A 20,274-nucleotide genomic window follows, 5' to 3' on the forward strand; every position below is an offset into this window, starting at 1 on the left:
GTTTAGAACTTTTGTGCATTCCTGAACCTGGATGTCAGTTTCCTTTCTCAGGTTACAGAAGTTTTCAGATTTTATTTCTTTAAATTAACTCCCCCACCTTCTTTCTCTTTTCTCCTTCCAGGACCCCTATAATGTAGTATTTTTTGTTTGATGTTGCCAAAAGATTCCTTAACCTATCCTCATTTTTAAAAATCTTTTTCCGTCTTGTACTTCATCTTGGTTGCTTTTCATTACCTGTTATTTCGGTTGCCTATCCATTCTTCTGCATTCTCTGATCTTCTGCTGATTCCTTGTAGTGTATTTTAATTTCAGTTACTTTATTCTTCAGCTCTCTTGGTGTTGTTTTCTCTCTCCTTTGATGTTCTCACTGAGTTTTGCCACTCTTCTTTCTAGTGTGGTAAGCATCTTTATGATCATTACCTTAAATTTTTTTCAGACATGTTGCTTATCTCTGTTTCATTTGTTTTTTTTTTCCTGAAGTATTGTATTTTTTTTTTTTTGCATTTGAAACATACTCCTCTATCTCTTCATTGTGCTTGATGTTTTCTGTTTGTTTCTATGAATTAGGTAGAATAATTATTTCCTCTAAACTTGAAGGAATGGTCCTGTATGTGGTAGTCCCTCATATTAGTTGTGTGTGTTTTGTGTCTTTGGTTGTTGTCATGGGTTAAGGTTCCTGGGACACTCCATTATGGGAATGTCCTTGATGGATGGGCAGCATTGAAGTGGATGTGGGTCAGCAGGGTCCTAGGGTTCTCTGTGCAGAGGGCACTTTGGTAGAGGTATTGTAGCCAAGGTAGGACATGAGCTGGGGTCTCAGGGGTGCTTCATGCAGGGAGTGCCCTGACAGCATAGCTGTAGATGAAGCAGGTGCAGGCCAGGGTGATCCTGCCACTCTAATCGCTGAGGATACTCCAGGAAGACAGCTAAAGCTGAGGAGGTGCAAACTGGTGTTTTCTTGCACAGAACACCTTGGAGAGGCATCTGTGAGGTGTGATCCAGGAGTTACCAGAGAGCATTGCACGAGGAGTTCCCTAGCAAGCTGTCTGGAGCCCAGGTGGTGAAGGTCTGGAGTGTTCTGGGGTGCTTAGAACCTGTGTCATCTTGGCACTGCAGTTGGAGCTATAGCAAGTGATGACTGTGGTGTCTCGGTGTGCACTACACTGGGACCACCTTGGTGGGATAGCTGAGGCTAGTATGGTCTAGAAGCCCAGGGCTTGCTGACCTGGTAAGCCAGCTAGGGTATCTGGATCATGTTTCTCTCCATGCTACCAAGTTGGAGAGGAACATGAACCATGGTGGCAGACAGCTTCTCAGTCCTAGAGAGAGTTTCAGCAGCTCCCTTGCCATTTGGCTGTTATTTTTGGCCAGTTTCTTTCTATTCTAGTAGAGCACTCATTTATTCTCATTTATCTCCCTTGCTCTCTCTCACATGCACTCTATCTCTGTGTATTTTGAACATAGTTGACACACAGTGTTATATTAGTTCTAGGTATACAACTTTGTGATTTGATAAGTTTATACATTATGCTATGTTCACCATAAGTACATTGCTATTTTAGTATCACTGACTATTCCTTATGCTCTGCCTTTTAGTCTTGTGACTTATTCATTCCATAACTTGAAGCCTATATCTGCCATTCCCTTCCACCCATTTTGCTCAACCCAGTTTGTTTTTTGTATTTGTATGTTTGATTCTGCTTTTTGTTTATTTTTTTTCTTTTTAGAATATTCTTATGAGTGGAATCCTATTTGTTTTTCTCAGCCTGATTTATTTCACTTAGCATAATATCCTCTAGGTCCATCTTTGCTGTTTCAAATGGCACAACTTCATCCTTTTTAAAAATAGATACTTAATATTCCATTATATATGTATATATATATTTATGTATATACATGCATGTACATATCATATTTTCCTTATGCATTCACCTATTGATGGACGCTCAGATTACTTCCATATCTTGGCTATTGTAAATAGTGCTTCAGTAAGCATAGATATGTGTATATCTTTTAGAAATAATGTTTTCATTTTCTTTGGGTAATACCCAGTAATGGAATTATTGGACCACATATCTATTTTTAATTTTTTTGTATGATGAAAATAGATGCTTTATTTGCCAATATAGGAAAAGAAAGACGATTAGTAACTCTCAAAAACAGAAGGATATACTAGGAAATCATAGTCCAAATGTGCCAAACTAAATAAAAATGGCATGATTTTCTATAGCTTAGTAGGTAAGAAAAGAGATTTTGTTTAATCTCTATACCTTTTAACTGGATAAGTAATTCCATTGGTGAATCCATTCATGGTACTGATGTAAATAATATTCCAAATAAACACACAATTAAATAGACTGTTAATGGTTTCCAGTTTTTAGCATCAAGTTACAAAGCATAAAAACCTTATATTTAATAAGCAGATAAATAAACCCAGACACTGTAGAAGTAATGGTAAAAGCTTTAAAAAGAAAAGCTGGCAAGAAGTCAAGGGAAGTTTAGACATATATTAACTATGTTTTGGAAAATCATTAGATTCTGACTGGAATTAAAAGGCCAAGAAATAAAAGAATGAAATATATATATTGAATGAATATTCAATGAATAATATATATTGAATGAAATATAAAGGCCAATAAAAGAATGAAAAAATACTTTTAAACAAATTAAGAAAGCATTATGGATAGGGTTCTTGACGTTCGTGTAAGTATACTATATTCATTATGTGATATCAGTAATTTAAGAAACTATTAAAGAGATGATGGTGGGGCACTTAGGTGGGTCAGTCAGTTAAGTGTCTGCCTTTAGCTCAGGTCATGATCCCAGGGCCTGAGATCCAGCCCCATATTGGGTGGGCTCCCTGCTCAGTGGGGGAGTCAGTCTCTCCCTCTCCCTCTGCCACTCTGCCCTGCTCATGCTCTCTCTCTTGCTGTCTCTTTCAAATAAATAAATAAAATCTTTAAATAATAAAAAAAAAATAAAACGATGGTGGTAATCACTAGGAGAACTAAAAGTGAAAACCTAAAATTGGTTACTTTTAGGAATGAGAAATGTCTATTTTTAATTGTTCAAGGAACCTTCATATTATTCTCCACAGTGGCTGTACCAATTTACATTCCCACTGATTGCACACAAGGGTTCCTTTTCCTCCCCATCCTCATCAACACTTGTTATTTTTGTCGTTTTAATCATAGCTATTCTGTCTGGTGTAAGGTGATGTTTCAAATGTGATTTTGATTTGCATTTCTCTGATTAGTAATGTTGAGCATCTTTACTTGTGTCTGTTGGTCATTTATCTTCTTTGGAGAAATGTCTGTACATGTCTTTGCCCATTTATTAATTGGATTATTTGGTTTCTTTTGGTGTTGTGCAAATTCTTTATAAATTTGGATATTAACCCCTTATCAGTTACATCTTTTGAAAATATCTTCTCCTATTTAGTAGTTGATTTGTTTGTTTCATCAGTGGTTTCCTTTGGTGTGAAAAGGTGTATTTTGCTTTTTTTTTTTTTTTTGCTGTCTCAATAGTTTATTTTGGCTCCCCCCCCCGCCCGGGCCTTAGGATATATATCTAGAAAAATGTTGCCACAATGTCAGAAAAATTACTGCCTGTACTATGTTATAGGATTTTTATGGTTTTAGGTCTCACATTTAGGTCTTTAATCCATTTTGAGTCTATTTTTGTATATGGTGTTAGAGTGTGGTCTAATTTCATTCTTTTACATATAACTAGTTATTCCAGCACGATTTATTGAATAGCCCATCTTTTCTTGTATATTCTTGCCTCTTTTGTCATCGATTAATTGACCAGATAGTTGTGATTTCATATCCGGAATCTCTATTATATTTCATTAAGCTGTGTGTCTATTTTTGTGTCAGTACATAGTATTTTTACTGCTGCAGCTTTGTAATATAGTTGGAAATCTGGAGTTGTGATACCTCTAGTTTTGTATTTCTTTCTCAGAATTGCTTTGGATATTCTCGGTCTTATGTAATTCCATATAAATTTTAGGAGTTTTTATTCTACTCTGGTGAAAACTGCTATTGGTATTTAATAGAGATTGCATTCAATCTGTAGATGCTTTGGATAATATGAACAAAATTTTAACAATATTCATTCTTCAAATTCATGAGCATGGAACATCTTTCTATTTGTTATGTCATCTCCAATTTCTTCAATCAGTGTTTTATAGTTTTCAGGGTACAGATCTTTCACCTCCTTGGTTAAGTTTATTCCTAGATATTTTATTCTTTTTGTACAGTTGTAAACAGTGTTATTTTTAAAATTACTCTCTTTTTACTACTTCATTATTAGTGTATAGAAATACTACCAATTTCTGGGTATTAATTTTGTATCCTTCCAATTTGCTGAATTGGTTTATTACTTCTAGTAGTTTGTTGTTGTTGTTTTTGGTGGAGTATTCAGGGTTCTCTCTATATAGTATTATGTCATCTATGAATAGTGACAGTTTCACTTCTTCCTTATGGATATAGATGTCTCTTATTTATTTTTCTTATCTGATTGCTATGGCTAGAACTTTTAGTGTTACATTAAATAAAAGTGGTGGAGTGGACATTCTTGTCTTGTTCCTGACCTTAGAGGTATAGCTTTCAGTTTTTTTCAATGAGTATGTTGTTAATGTGAGTTTTAATACATGTTGTTTATTATATTGAGGTGTGTTTCCTCTAACCCCAGTTTGTTGAGAGTTTTTATCATGAATGAATGTTAAATCTTGTCAAAAATTTGTATGTTTATTGAGATGATCATGTGATTTTTATCCTGCATTTTGTTTATGTTGTGTATCATGTTGATTGATTTGCAAATATTGAACCACCTTTGCACCCTGGAATAAATCTCACCTAATTGTAGTGAACAGTCTTTAATGTATTGCTGAATTCAGTTTTCTAATATTTTATTGAAGATTTTCACATTTATATTCATCAAGATTATTGGCTTGTGTTTTCTTTTTTGTGGTGTCCTTATTTGGTTTTGGTATTAGGTAATGCTGACCTCATAGAATGTATTTCAAACCTTTCCTTCCTTTTCTTTTTTTTTTTTTAATATTTGAAGAGAGTAGGTATTAATGCTTCTTTAAATGTTTGATAAAATTCCCCTGTGAATCTATCTGGTCCTGGACTTGTATCTTTTGGTAGTTTTTTTTTATTATTATAGATTAAATTTTGTTACTTGGAATCAGTCTGTTCATATTTTCCATTTCTTTCTGGCTTAGTTTTGAAAGATTTTATATTACTTATATTACCTATTCCTTCCAGGTTGTCCAGTTTGTTGGCATGTAATTTATTTCTTGTATTCTTTTGTAATCCTGTGTGCTTCTTTGGTGTAATTTGTTACTTAATCTTTCTCATTTCTGATTTTATTTATTTGGATCTTTTCTCTTTTTTTCTGGATGAGTCTGGTTTGTCAATTTTATTCGTCATTTCAAAAAAAAAAAAAAAACCAGCTCTTGGTTTCATTGATTTTCTCTATTGTTTTATTAGTCACTATGCCAGGTACTTCTGCTCTGGTCTTTATTATTTTCTTTCATCTACTCACCTTAGGTTTTGTTTGTTTGTCCTTTTCTAGTTCTTGTAGGTGGAAATTTAGATTGTTTTTTGAGCTTTTTCTTATGTTTTTGAGGTAGGCCTGCATCAATAGATTCTTTTCTCTTAGAACTGCTTCTTCTATGTTACAAAGACTTTGAACTGTTTTTCAATTTCATTTATCTCCTTGTATTTTTTTTTTTTAATTTTCTCTTTGATTGCTTGGTTGACCCCTTGGTTGTTTAGTATCATGTTTAATCTCCATATGTTTGTGTTTTTTCCAGGTGTGTGTGTGTGTGTGTGTGTGTGTGTGTGTGTATTTGTATGTGTGTATCTTGTGTGAGATTTAATTCTCGGTTCATACTGCTATGATAGGAAAATATGCATGGTCTAAATCCAATTTCCTTAAATTTACTGAAGCTTTTTTTATGACCTAATATGTAATCTCTTTTGGATAATGTTACATACACCCTTGACAAGAATGTGTATTCTATTCTCTTTGGATGGAATGTTCTATATATATCTGTTATGTACATCTGGTCCCATATGTCATTCAAAGACATTGTTTCTTTATTGATTTTCTGTCTGGATAATCTATCCATTGAAGTAAGCAGAGTGTTAAATTCCTTTAGTATTAAGTATATGACCTCCAGTTTTTCTCTTCATGTCCATTAATATTTGTTTTATGTATAAATGCTTCAGTATGGGTGCTTAGATATTACAATTGTTATATCCTCTTGTTGGATAGATTTCTTTATCATTTTGTAATGCCTTTCTTCATCTCTTGTTATAGTCTTTATTTTAAAATCTATTTTAAATCTATTGCTACCTTGGCTTTTTTATTTTCTGCTTCCATTTCCATTGTGAATGTTTTTACAATCCTTTACTTCCAGTCTGTGTGTCTTTAGGTCTGAGTAAGCCTCATGTAGGTAGCATATCAATCTATCCATTCTGCCATCCTATGTCTTTGGATTGGAACATTTAGGCCATTTACATTTAAAGTGATTTTTGATAAGTTTATTCTTATTGCCATTTAAAAAATTTGTTTTCTGGTTTGTTTTTTCATTTTATAGTTCTTCTTTGTTCCTTCGTTTCTTCTCTCTTTGTGATTAACAAGTTTCTATAGTGTTATATTTGTCTTCTTTTTGGGAAGGGGGTGTCTGTCATAAGTTTTGAGTTTCTGGTTACCGTGAAGTTCATATATAACATCCTAAGTAAAGAGCAGCCTATATGCATTTGATAGTCATGTAAGTTCAAACATATTCTTAAAAACATATACTTTTTCTTTTCCCCCTTATCTTCCCTTTTTACTTTCTCCTCCACATTTTATGAATATGTTGTCATATTTATATCATTTTATTCATAATTTTCTTATGTCTAATTGTGGCCATTTCTTACACTTAAAGATGTCCTTTTATCATTTCTTGTGACAAACTCCTGGGTTGTTTTTTGTTTGTTTTTTGGTCTCAAAATCTTTATCTCATGGTCAAGTCTGGATGATAAGTTGCTGGCTAGAATATTCTTGGTTGTAGGTTTTTTTTTCCTTTCAGCATTCTGAATATATCATGATACTTTCGTGTGGCCTGAAAAGTTTCTGCTAAAAAATCAGCTCATAGCCTTATAGGACTTCCCTTAAAGTAACTTTTTGTTTCTCTCTTGCTGCCTTACAGATTCTTTCTCTTTAATCTTTGACATTTTATTAATTATTAAAGGATTTATTTATTTATGATAATGCAGGTAGGGAGGGGCATAGAGAGAGAATCTCAAGAGATGCCCTGCTGAGCATGGAACCTGACACAGGACTGAACTCATGATACTGAGATTGTGACCTGAGTCAAAATCAAGACAATTACCTGACTGAGTCACCCTGGATCTCATAATCTTTGACATTTTAATTATGTACTGTGGTGTGTGTACCATTCTGATTTCATGTTGTTTGGAACTTTCCATGTTGTTGGTTTTTTTTTTTTTTTTTTTTTTTTTTTTTTTTACTTAGAGTCTATTTCCTTCTCAAGGTTAGGGAAATTTTATTATTCAAATAAGTTTTCTACACATTTCTCTTTTTTTTCTGGGACACCTATAATGTGAATGTTTGTTTACTTGATGTTGTCTAAGAGATCTCTTAATCTATCATCATTTTATTTTTTCCTCTTTTTGCTGTTCAGTTTGCCTTCTTTCCTTACCCTGTCTTCCACATTGCTGATCTATTTCTTGGCATCTTATAATCTACTGTTGATTCCCTCTAGTTTGTTTTGATAATTTTATTCTTCAACTCAGATTGATTCCTTTTAATGTTTTCTCTTTCTTGAAGGTTCTTAGTGAGAACTTCCACTCTTTTCTCTAGCCCAGTTAGTATCTCTATGATCATTTCTTTAAATTCTTTATCAGAAATATTGCTGCTTCTGTTTTATTTTGATCTTTCTCTGAGGTTTCTTCTTGTTTTTTCTTTTGGAGCATATTCCTTTGTTTCTCCATTTTGCTTGACTTTGTGTGTGTTTCTGTGGATTAGGCAGAATGGTTACTTTTCCTAAAATGAAGGAGTATTTTTGTGTATGGTGTCCCCTATGTAGACTGTGTACTTGGTGGCTCTTGCTGTCTGGCTTGCTGTTAGCTACCTTTTTAAAAACTTTATTATTTATTTATTTATTTATTTATTTATTTATTTATTTATTATTTATTTATTTATTTATTCATGAGAGACACAGAGGCAGAGACATAGGTAGAGACATAGACTGAGGGAGAAGCAGGCTCCATGCAAGGAGTCCAATGCAGGACTTGATCCCAGGACCCCAGTAACACAACATGGGCCAAAGGCAGATTGTCAACCACTGCGCCACCCAGGTGTCCCACTAGCTACCCTTTTAAGTCATTACTTTTTATAGAAAAGTGAATAATAATAATAAAAGAAAAGAAAAGGAAAATAATAGAAGAAAAAGAAAAAAATACAAAAAGCATAAAAACTAAACAAGACAGATTGGAAAAAAAGTAAAATTAATCATTAAAAAGCAAATAAAAACTTTAATGAAACAAGTTAAAAAACAACAAGAACAAAAATACAGAAAGTGTAAATGTTCACTCTCATTTCTTTTACCTGGAGAGCATTCCTATAGCTCCTCTTCTGCTTGGCAGAGTAGTTCTAGTGTTGTCTCTTTTATGTGCTAGTTGATTTTGAGTCATAGCTTTTTTTTTTTCTTGTCTGTGCCCAAGGACAGAAGAATCTGTTCCCAATCCCTCAATACAAAGCTTCCTCATTGCTGTTCACAGTGGAGTTCCCTTAGTTACCATCTCTGTATTTCTTGCTGTTGTCATTCTCTCTTTTTGGTAGTGTTGGAGCCTGTTAATTCATTCTTTTTCAAGAGGAATTGTTTTATTAATATAATATAATATAATATAATATAAAATATAATATAATAGATGTAATTTGGTGTGTTCTGTGGAGGAAGTGAGTTCAGTGTCTTCTTTCATTGCCATCTTGGACAACTGTCTAGTTGCTCTTTTAAACTTTTTGTGTATGTGTGTTTATTTGTTTTGTTTTATTTTATCTCCCCTGAGGCACAGAAAAAAATCAACTCATGGCCTCTTAGTACTATCCCTCCTCATGCAGTTTTCAGCATCAGGTATGAGGTTTTCCTTGGTTACTGTGTCTGTCTCTCTTGTCATTCTCTATGTGGTCTCTCTCTTTTCATAAAGAAACTGTTTAGTTAGGCCTCTAAGTAGATGTCTATTTGGTGTCTAGAAGTTCAGAGACATAATTCATAGGGCCTATCACCTTAGGTGGAAACTGGACTCATCGCCTTTGTTTTGTCTCATGAAAGTGTTACTACACCAGGTTTCTTTTTGTTTCTATTTACATGCAATACCTTTCCTCATCTATTCACTTTCATTCTTTATGTGTCTTTGAGTCTAAAGTATGTCTGCTATAGGTGGCAGGGAGTCACCTGCAGTCTTATTTTTTTTTAATTTTTTATTTATTTATGATAGTCACACACAGAGAGAGAGAGAGAGAGGCAGAGACATAGGCAGAGGGAGAAGCAGGCTCCATGCACCGGGAGCCCGACATGGGATTCGATCCTGGGTCTCCAGGATCGCACCCTGAGCCAAAGACAGGCGCTAAACCGCTGTGCCACCCTGGGATCCCGCAGTCTTATTTTTTTTATTCAGTTACGCTATATCTTTTGATTGGAGCATTTAGTCCATTTACCCTTAAAGTAAATATCAATATGTATGTTCTGATTGCCTTTTCTTGGCTGCATTTTGGTTATTTTTGTAGTTTTCATTCTTCTTTTTGTCATGCCCTCTTCCCTTATGGTTTGGTGACTTTCTTTAGTGCTGTATTTAGATTTATTTTTCTTTTTTTCTTTCTTTCTTACTTTCTTTCTGTGTTATAAATTTTTAGTTTTGGGTTATAATGAGGTTCATATATAATATTCTATGTGAACAGCATTCTTTATTAAGTTGATGGTTATGTTTCAACACATTCTAAAAGTACTAAATTTTTACTTTCTCTTTCCTGTTTTATGTATATGATACCCTATTTTACATTTTTTGTGCATCCCTTGACTGATTTTTGTCAATCTATTTTATTACATTTGTGTTTTAACTTTCATAATAGCTTTATAAGTGATTCATCTACTGCCTTTACTGTATTTTTACTATTACCGGTAAAATTTTTTTTTTCTAGTTATGGCCCTTTCTTTTCCACTTATAGAAGTCTCTTCACAAGGGGCACCTGTGTGTCTCAGTGGCCGAGCATCTGTCTTGGGCTCAGGTCATGATCCTGGAGTCCGGGATCCAGTTCCACATCAGGCTCCCCTCAGGGAGCCTACCTCTCCCTCTGCCTATGTCTCTGCCTCTCTCTGTATCTCAAATAAATAAATAAATAAATAAATAAATAAATAAATAAATAAAATCTTTAAAAAAATTTCTTCACAAGAAATGTTAATGCTGGTTTAGTGGTGATAAAGTCCTTTAACATGTTTGCTGGGAAATTATTTCTCCCATTTGAATGATAACTTTGTGGTGTAGAACATCCTTGGTTATAGTTTTTGTTGCTGCTGTTGTTTCCTTTCAGTACTTTGAATGTATCATGCCACTTTCTTCCAGTCTGCAAAGTTTCTTCTGAAAAATCAGCTGATTATCTTATGGGGTTATCATTGTGTGTGGCTACATGCTTTTCTCTTGCTGCTTTTGTTGCCTTATCATTTATTTTTGTCATTTTAACTATATTATTTTGGTGTGGATCTGCTTGGGTTTATCTTGTCTGGGGCTCCCTGTGATTCCTGAACCTAAATGTCTATTTCTTTCCCCAGAATAAGGAAGTTTACAGCTATTATTTCTTCAAATAATAAATATTTCTTTTCTGTCCCCTTCTCTTTTCTCCTTCTGGGACTCTGGTAATGTGAACATTACTAGCTTCTTGTCTCAGAGGTAATTTACCCTATCTTTTAAAAATCTTGTTTATTCTTCATCTAGATTGCTTTCCATTACCCTATTTTCTAGATTGTTGGACCATTCTTTTGCATCCTCAAACCTTCTATTGCTTCCCTTAGTTTATTTTTCATTTGTTATTATATTCTTGAGTCCTATCTGGTTCTTTTTTATATTTTATTTCTCTTTTTTGAGGTTCTCACTAAGTTAATCCACTCTTCTTTCAAATTTGTTATCTTTATGACTGTTACTTTAAATTTTTATCAGGTAAGTTACTTGTCTCTGTTTCATTTAGCTCCTTTTCTTTGGTTTTTCTGTTTCTTTCATTTGTTTTATATATATATATATATATATATATATATATATATATATATATATATATAAAATCTTGTCTTCTCATTTTGTCTGACTCCACATTTGCTTCTGTGTATTATGTACATCAATGACATCTCCTGGTCCTGAAAGTAGTGGCATTATATAAAAAGCATTTTGTGGTGCCCTATAGCACAATCCTCCCTGGTCACCAGAACCAGGTGCTCCAGTGATATATCCTGTGTGTGTTGCCTGTGCCCTCCTTTTGCGGCTGAGCAGCAACTGATGGTGGTGTGCTGGGCTTGTTTCCATCGTGGCTGACTGAGAAGTCCTCCTGCAAATGCTTTATGTGGGGCTGGCCCTCGGCTAGGCTGTCTGCCATGGTAGGCTGTGACTGCTGTGTGCACCCTCGTTGGTAGGACTGCCCCCTCCCCATCTTGGCTGAGAGGCCCAGTTGCAGGTATTATGGGTGTGCTGGTGAGTAGGGTTTGCATACAGCACTGTTAGCTGAGAGGCCTTGCTTCAGCTACTTCAGACTTACTGTTAGGTGAGGCCAACTCTCAGTCCCGCTGTCTGCAATATTTGGATGTTATTGCTGTGAGTGCACTGGTGGGCAGAGCCTTCCCCTGTCTTTGTTAGTTGATTCAGCTGCAGCTAGTGCAGGAGCACTCATCTCTAGAGCAGGCATAGCTTTGATGCATCAGTCCCAGCTAGGACTTCCTTCTGGGTATGGAAGGCCACTTTGGGGAGATACTGGTCTGACCTGAGTCTGCTTGCTGAATATAGTGGGGCAGAAGCCACTTTGGAAGGGCACCTGCTGGACTCAGTAGATGGGGTGGGGCAGGTCTACATGGGAATGATGTGGTGCACAAGCAGTGCTGGCAAGACAAATGGAGGGTGTCAGAATAGCCTCCCAAAGCATCTGGCTATCCAGGCTGATGGGGGACAAGAAAAATGATGCCCACCAGCACTTCTATTTCCAGAGAAAGCTCCTGTAGATCCCTGCCCCTCTGGCACATGTCCTAAAATTAGTCAATAAATCTTCATGTAAACGAAGTGCTTTTCAAACGGCTATTTCTTTGCTGGGTCTCAGACTAAGTAATAAATTGTGCTGATTCTTTAAGGGCAGAGATTTGGTTTTCTATAGCGCTCTGGCTCTCCCAGAGTCAAGTCCCACTGATTTTCAAAGCCAGACATTATGGGGACAAAGCCTCATTTCCCAGTGCAGGTTTCCATGGCCAGGGATCACCAGTGTGGGGCTTTATTCCCCTCACTCTTCTATGCTTATGATATCCCTCTAATTTGTGGGTAGCCATGCTTGGGGTTCCTGAGCACATCTATTCCCTTTCTACCCTTTCAATGTATCTTTGTTCTTATCATTTTATTTTATTTTATTTTATTTTATTTTATTCTTTTTGTGTGTTCTTATCATTTTAGCTGTGGAAGATTTGTTTTGTCCATCTTCAGGTCTTTTTAGAGTGAGGTGCAATACATGTAGTTGTTAATTTGGTGTGTCTGTGGGAGGAGGTGAGCTCAGGATCCTTCTATTCTGCCTCCTTCCTGAGATCTTTCTCGTTTCTTGATGCAGGCATTATCATTATAATATATGCATTATCATGATCGCTATTGGTTTTACAAAACATGTTTACTCTGTACATATATGAGAATTGAATAGTTTTTTTCTTGTAGTTGATTTCTAGTTTTATACCATTGTGTTCAGAAAAGATGCTTGATATAATTTTAGTCTTCTTGAATTTGTTATATTATTATGTGTGAGAATGTTCCATGTGTGCTTGAGAAGAATGTGTGTTCTGCTGCTTTGGGACAAAATGTCCTGTATATGTCAAGTCCATCTGGCCAAACATGTTAAAGGATAATTTTTCCCTTATTGATTTTAATCGGTCCATTGATGAAAGTGGGGATATAAAGTCCCCTATTATTGTACTGCTATTTCTCTCCTTAGATCTATTAATATTTGCTTTCTCTATTTTAGGTGCTTCTATGTTGGGTACATAAATATTTACAAATTTTATATACTTTTTGTATTGACCCCTTTATCATTATGTAATGATGTTCTTTATCTCTGGTAACAGTCTGCATTAAAGCCTGTTTTGTGTGATAAGAGTCTAGATATCCCACATTTTGGTTTCCACTTGCATGCGATATCTTTATCTCTTCATTTTCAGTCTACATGTGTCCTTAGATCTGAAGTGAGTCTCTTGTAGTACATTGATGGGTCGGTGACTGTTCTTTTGAACACCTTGTCAGATAAATCACATCTTTTTCTGCAGTTTTATCTTGTTCTTTCATTTGGAGCACATTCCTATTTCTTCATTTGCCTTGATTCTGTGTTGGTTTCTATCTGTTGGATAAAATAGCCACCTCTACCAGTTTTGAAGGAGTAGGCTTTGCACTGATGAAACTTTTGGATTAACCCTGCTGGTCTGTCAAACTTTTGTGACTGTCCAAGTAACCTACTTAGTTCTTTGTGGCTCTCGGTAGGTGAGGGTCTGTCAAGACCTGTTACTGAACTAAAGGGGAGGACCTCAGCCAACACTTAGATTCAGGCTGATTAGAAGCTAGACTCTTGGGCAGCAGCTTTTCAACTATGCAAATATACCTCTTATATAGGAGATGACTAGGAGATGTGCTCTCCTATCTGCTCCTTATTCACTGAGCCCTAGGGTAATAGCCAGTTAAATATTGTTTGTGGTTTGATTATCTTTTCATTGAATCTATGCACACAATGCCCAGTGGCCACCAGTCAGATGATCAGAAAGCCTCCCTTGGATTACAGCCACAAAAACCAGACCCCAGTTGCAGGTACAGTCTCCTTTCTAGGAGGTATTAGCCACCTGAATAACTTAGTGGGTGAGCATAAAGATGGTGTCCACCAGCCTTTATGATCTTTGTATCTTAGTAGGCCCCTAGATTTGTATTAAATTAGATACCTGACCCTCAGGTCAAAGCTTTTAAGAGATGTAGATAGCCTCTTTCACAGAAAGACTGCTGCCTGTATGCTGTGCCCTAGAGGTTAGCCATTGTGAGTCTGTGTGAATCCTTGAAGAACTATTTCTCAGTTTTCTAGTCTTACAGTTTTGTGGATAGAAGCACCATCGGCTTTCACAGCTAGATGGTGTATGTGTGTGGGGGATCCATCTCTCAGGCACGAGTCTTAAAAGTTGGGAGTGCCAAAAGTAAGGTTCAAACATATGCTGCTGTGGAAGAATCTTGTGGTTGTGTGTTCCCTTCCAACTGTGGGTCACTGCACCATTGGTGGAGCTTACGGTGAGATTGTGTCTCAGACTGTCCTGTTCTAATGTTTGTATTTCCTCATTTGTCTGATGTGTAGTAGTTATGTTATTTGTGGGTTATATTATGGGTTTATTTCATTGGTAATTGTTCCATAGGAAGCTGTAGATTTGGTTTGTCTCAAGGTGGGGGGGATGAATTGGTGATCCTCTTACGTTGCTATTTTGAACCAAAAAACCCATTTGATATTTATTTTGATGTCTAACTTAAGAGGATAATGATTTCATTATTGTATGGGTCAACAACTGAGGCAGAGATAGTTTGTAAACCTTATGCTGGATCACACATGGGTAAAGGGCATAGCCAAGATTTGATTTCTGAAGCAGGATCTCTTGAATTACTATGAAGCCCGTTGACGCTTTCATTTAAGTGAACTAGTAAGAGGCCAGTTCCAGGGCTTATTTGCTCAGTCACACTATTGATATAAACCATCCTTTTTTTTTTTTTTCTTTTTAAACACTAGTGCCACTGGACCAAACCAGTTAACAGAAGTCATAGTATAAATGAAAGCATCCTCTTTTCCTCACTGTATCACATTTCTAACATTTCCAACATTTCCATTTTCTTAGGTCATTTACATATCAGTGTTGGCCTTATTTCAGCGGTTTGTTCTAATATTAACTGAGCTTTAAATATCCCTTCAAAGCTACTCTGTAATTGTAGTTGGCTCTATTTCATAGTGTAGTTGATAGTGTTGAGAAAGTGCAAAAAGGATCCTTTTCTTTGGCAGTGATTTCAGCTGTCAATCCCTACAAGGGTAACACAGGGAAGCTGTCAGTAAAACAGTTTTTGTCAAAGCAAGGGCAATTCATAACTGAATAAATCTAGAATGGGCAACATCTCAGTCTCTTGAGCACTTTATTTGTTATAAATACAAGTCAATACCACAAGATGGCACCTTCTTACTCTCAACATCTACGATTACAAACAATTATCTTCATAAAATGGTTTCAGCTTTTTAATGGTTTTAGGTATTATTGAAACCTTATAAAAGCAAGACTTGCTACAAACAGGATTGGTGTTCGATGTATATTAAATGAGGTCAGATAATTAAATTCAAAAAAAGAATTTATAAATATTCAGATAAGAAAATTGAAATTACAAAAGCAGAGTTTGTCATCGTTAAACTGAATTACAAGTGTGGATGGTATAGTACTATATCTACATGGCTAAATTTCTGTTAAAATACAGTTTTAGTAACCAAATAATCTACCTCATTCTCCCTCATTTTCCAATATAACCACCTAACACTCAATACATATTTCATTCAGAAGCCACCTAGCTTTCATCTAAACTAGCATTCATGCCCACTCTTTTTTTTTTTTTTTTTCAATAAACGCAACCCGTGAAGTGCCATCATCCCCTGGCTACAAAACAAAATACAATATTTAAAGGTAAAAACTCAGAGAATTTCTGAAATGGTAAACCATTCTCTCTGTGTTCATGAAAATAGGCAATCCAATTTGAAAGTCTTTGAACCAATGTAAACTCTAGAAAACTCAGTGTTGAATTATGGGAAGAATAAAGACTTGCACTAATATAGTGCATAACAAAGCAGTGTCAGGCTCGTCATTTACAGTAAATGCCTTGATTGGACTTTCCTCCAGATTGTCATCATGCTGCTGAAGATAAAGTTTACTGAAGTCTGTGGGAATTCCATCATGTTTTCTTCCTCCCATTTCCAAACAGGAAGAGAAGGGTTTTCAGGACCCTTGGGAAAATCAAAAAATTAAACACACACCCACAAACAACTTGAAAGCAAAATGGCAGACTTAATAATCCTTGACTCCATGTCCAAATGAAGTTGAGGCAATATTACTTTTGCAGTATTTGTATTCTGCCCAATGTGTCACATCATGAGATTCCTCAAAAAACTGAGAAGTCTGAGAGCTACAAAAGAGAAAGTGGTTAAGGCAGTTGATGTCTACATTTGGATTTCTTTTTCTGGTTACATGTCTAAGTCTCCATCATAGGCTAAGGTCAGAGGCTTCTGTTGGGGAGGTGTGCTTTGATGTGGTTTTGGCTTCTTGCTGCAAAGGGAAAAAAAAAAATCCTCAGATAAAGGTTCACAGAGTTCTGTTTCATCTGCCAAAGACAATTGTGAGATACAGAAATTCAAGTAGTTAAGTGGCAAAAGATTGAGCGCTCTGAAACTGTGGGTTTCATTTTTGTATACTTGCATATTTTAACCTTATTTTAAGGAGAAGCTATCATTTTTTTCCCCCAAAATCCTAGAAAAGGACTTCATGGAAACAATGAACTTGGTAGAGAGCTACTTTTCTCGTCTTGTTTATACTCAGTAATAAAAGCATCTGATGTTCACTAATTCCTAAGCTACTGTGACCCCCACATCAGAGATGTTTCACATGAGCAGCTGAAGCAGCCAGATTCCTCTGCCTTAGCCTAGTTCTGTGAGTAAGTAAACATGCCTCTGTGCTGGCCTCAAACCTGACATTTAGATGCTATGTCACCAGAGTCTGTCAGGAAACTTTCTCTGATCCTGCACCATGCAGGGTCACTCTCACCTGGCCTGTTTCACCTGAGGTTGACAATTTTGCCAGGACAGAAAGGGCTGCTCCTCCTTCTCACAGAGAAGCTGGAGTTGAGTAACCTTGGCAAATCATACAGTGATAGCCCAGATCTGGGGCAAGACAGCCTGCATTATACTTTGTTTCTTAGTGTGGTTGAAACTCAGTTTGCATTTATGAATGTTTATACTTTGAATTTTGTCACATAGTGCCCCACACCTACCATACTGTCTCTCTTCCTTCTTCAGTGCCTTTGCTTTGCCATGCCTTTAGAGCTCATCTCTTTGGGGTTACCCTTACAAGTAGGGAGCCAACTCTTTCCTTGTCTCCAAATGTATTAATTTTACAGTAGCATCTATTATTAATTAGAAATATACTAAATGCCCTGCCTTGTATTCAGCATTTTACATAAAATATATTAAAATACCTCATAAAATATCTCAATTCCAGAACAACCTTGAGAGAGGGAAAGCATTAGGGTCAATACTTTTTTTTCTTTCTTTTTTTTTTTTTTTTTACAGAGAAGGACTAGAGAGATCACTTGCCTTCCCACAAGTCACTGAGTGGCTGAGGCTGAAATTTAAGCACATCTAACACATAAGCCTAGGTCCTTAACCTCTTCAGTCCACTCTCTCTGTATCCATGCCATTAACTTGGCATGTGGTAGAAACATTTTGTCTGTACATGGGAATTTTTAAGCTTTGAGCTTAAATTAGAAATACATTTTAATGTATACAATTCAGTGGCATTTAGTAATACACAATGTTGTGTAACCATCACCCTATCTTGTTCCAGAACTTTTCAAAGAGAAATTCTGTACCTACAGAAGTGGTATTCCTATCTCCCCCACCATCAGCCCCTGGCAACCACTTAACTTTCCACCTCTTAGAGATTTGCCTATTCTGGATATTTCATGCAGATGCAGTGATAATATATGTGGTCTTTGTGTCTGGTTTCTTTTTCTTTATTAAAATGGAGAATTTTGTATTAGGTGAATTTACCAAACACACAGACATACACACAAAGAGATGCTTGATAGAATTAAAATGGGTCTAAGGAGAATCACCTAATTTAAATGTTCAAATTCTAAAACTATCTTCCTTGGTTTGATAATGCAGCAAACTTAAGAAATTAGAAATGGTTTTTAAAATCACTATAGGAAAAGCCACAGGTTCCATCAGTGCTCCTGCCTGGCATCTGTGGGGCAGTGGGTGCTCAATGGGTGAAGAGCTGAGTGCTGGGCATGGGCTGCAAGCAATTACCTTCCAATCCGAGAAGCCGAGGAGAGGCAGAAACCTCCTGTGGGATCCTCAGCCACTAATTTCATGCTCTCAAAAGGTATTCATTGTATAATTATTAGAATAACATTCAATTTAACTTTATATTAATATATATTTCAGTGGCTCTAGTTCTATTGCTTGGCCTAGACTATAGCATAAAGAATGATGGACCCATGGGGATCCCTGGGTGGCTCAGCGGTTTGGCGCCAGGGCGCGATCCTGGAGTCCCGGGATCGAGTCCCGCATCGGGCTCGCGGCATGGAGCCTGCTTCTCCCTCCTCCTGTGTCTCTGCCTCTCTCTCTCTCTCTCTCTCTCTCTATCATAAATAAATAAATAAATCCTAAAAAAAAAAAAAAGAATGATGGACCCAGCTTGAAATGAGGTCCAGAGAATGCTAATTTGCAGCATTTAAAAGTACTAAGAAATCACACAACAGTTTAGGACAATTGGGAAGTGACAGTTTGTGCATTCACTGTGGTGGTGTTTCTGGTGATAGTGGAGGTTGTCCTGATACAAGACAGTTCATCTGAAATGACAATTGGGATCTTCCCCATTCTATAGCTCCTGCCTTTTGGAAGGGATGGGAAGAGAGAGGGAGGAAATGTAGGTGCTTCCAAATAGTTTTTAACAATCCATTCTTAGTATTTGCCAAAGGCTATTGGGCAAAGAGAAATGGAAGAAGAGCTGGGGAATGGGGAAAGGGACAGAGAGGGCTGAATCCATATATTGATACTGCCAGGGAGACATCTAATTTTGGCCACCCTGTGTGTTAGGCCTATAAAATTCTCCAAATATTTGAGTTATTTTTATGAATAAGTTTCCATGTATGGAATTTTGGAGAAAAAGAGGGGTCCAGATGGGGTGGCCCACATAGGGTTTGCTGGGGATCACTGGGATGAAGGCCTTATTTTATTATGAATCTCTTAGAATTGTGTAATCTGTCAACAGATAGATTCTAATATCCTAACTATAAATAGTTCTCAAATGTTGGCAAACTGAGTAAGGTGGTACATGCTGGGTAGCTGTAGCTTTACAAAGCTTCCTAGCTAGGTAAAAAGATCCCTGAGAGAAGGGGCTGTGTTGCAGGGCTGTCCTTAGTAAATCCAGCAACTAGGAGATCTCCCTTTTTTTCCCTTAAAAAATATTAAAAATATTTTTTTTTTCTCTTCAACTCTGGTATCAGGGAAGGTGCGACCACCTCACACAAAATCAGGACCTGCAGATGCCTGCCTCATAGGCCACCACCACTCATCCTGTACCCAAGGTAGATCTCTAATCCATCACATTATTCTTGCCTGTCGAACTGAGGTGTCGCCTCATAACTCTTCCTAATGGAGCACTCGTGAAAGCCACCACCACTTTCGGGGTTCGCACAGGGATAAAGCTATTAGGCAACAGTGGCTGTACGGAGATCACTGCATGACACACATTTAAAGTGACCTCTTCCGTGATCAGTTGCATTTTAGCAAAGGATGAACGTGTGAAGCTGGGAAAGCAAACTGATTATCGACTGTTGGGCAAACTCTTGGCACTTAATAGCACCACTGAATTCAAGCCCCAAGGACTCATCCCCAGGGCAGTAGAAAATAAATAGCTTGATGAAAGCCTGAAATGGTGTTTGGGTTAGGTAGCCACTCATGAGGGCAGAGCCTCTGGAAGTGGGAGCACTACTCAAAACTGGGCCAAACGAGGGCCCATTTGCTGAGTTGTATTGGGCAGTGCAGAATAGATGTGCTGTAGTTATCTGGAACAATTTTCTGGCACTATGTCTAGATTAAGCTTACCCAGTGCTTGTCTTCACTAAATTGCCTCATGGATCTTTACTGCCAGGGGAGCAGGGGCATCAATAATATTTCAAAAACTCTGAACACTAA

General features: G+C 36.6%; 1 protein-coding gene across 1 annotated transcript in view; it reads right to left on the bottom strand.

Moving 5' to 3' along the window:
- Positions 1–15,604: 15,604 nt before the first annotated feature.
- The window catches only part of LOC129514579 (thrombospondin type-1 domain-containing protein 7B), a 741,731-nt gene continuing 737,061 nt past the window's right edge, over positions 15,605–20,274 (bottom strand). Inside the window, exon 27 of the mRNA XM_055333257.1 lies at positions 15,605–16,621. Within this exon, the coding sequence (XP_055189232.1) occupies positions 16,540–16,621 (82 nt within the window). The 3' untranslated portion in view covers positions 15,605–16,539. The remainder of the gene's footprint in view (positions 16,622–20,274) is intronic.

The sequence above is a fragment of the Nyctereutes procyonoides genome, unplaced genomic scaffold (assembly GCF_905146905.1).
Source record: "Nyctereutes procyonoides isolate TBG_1078 unplaced genomic scaffold, NYPRO_anot_genome, whole genome shotgun sequence".
Lineage (NCBI taxonomy): Eukaryota > Metazoa > Chordata > Mammalia > Carnivora > Canidae > Nyctereutes > Nyctereutes procyonoides.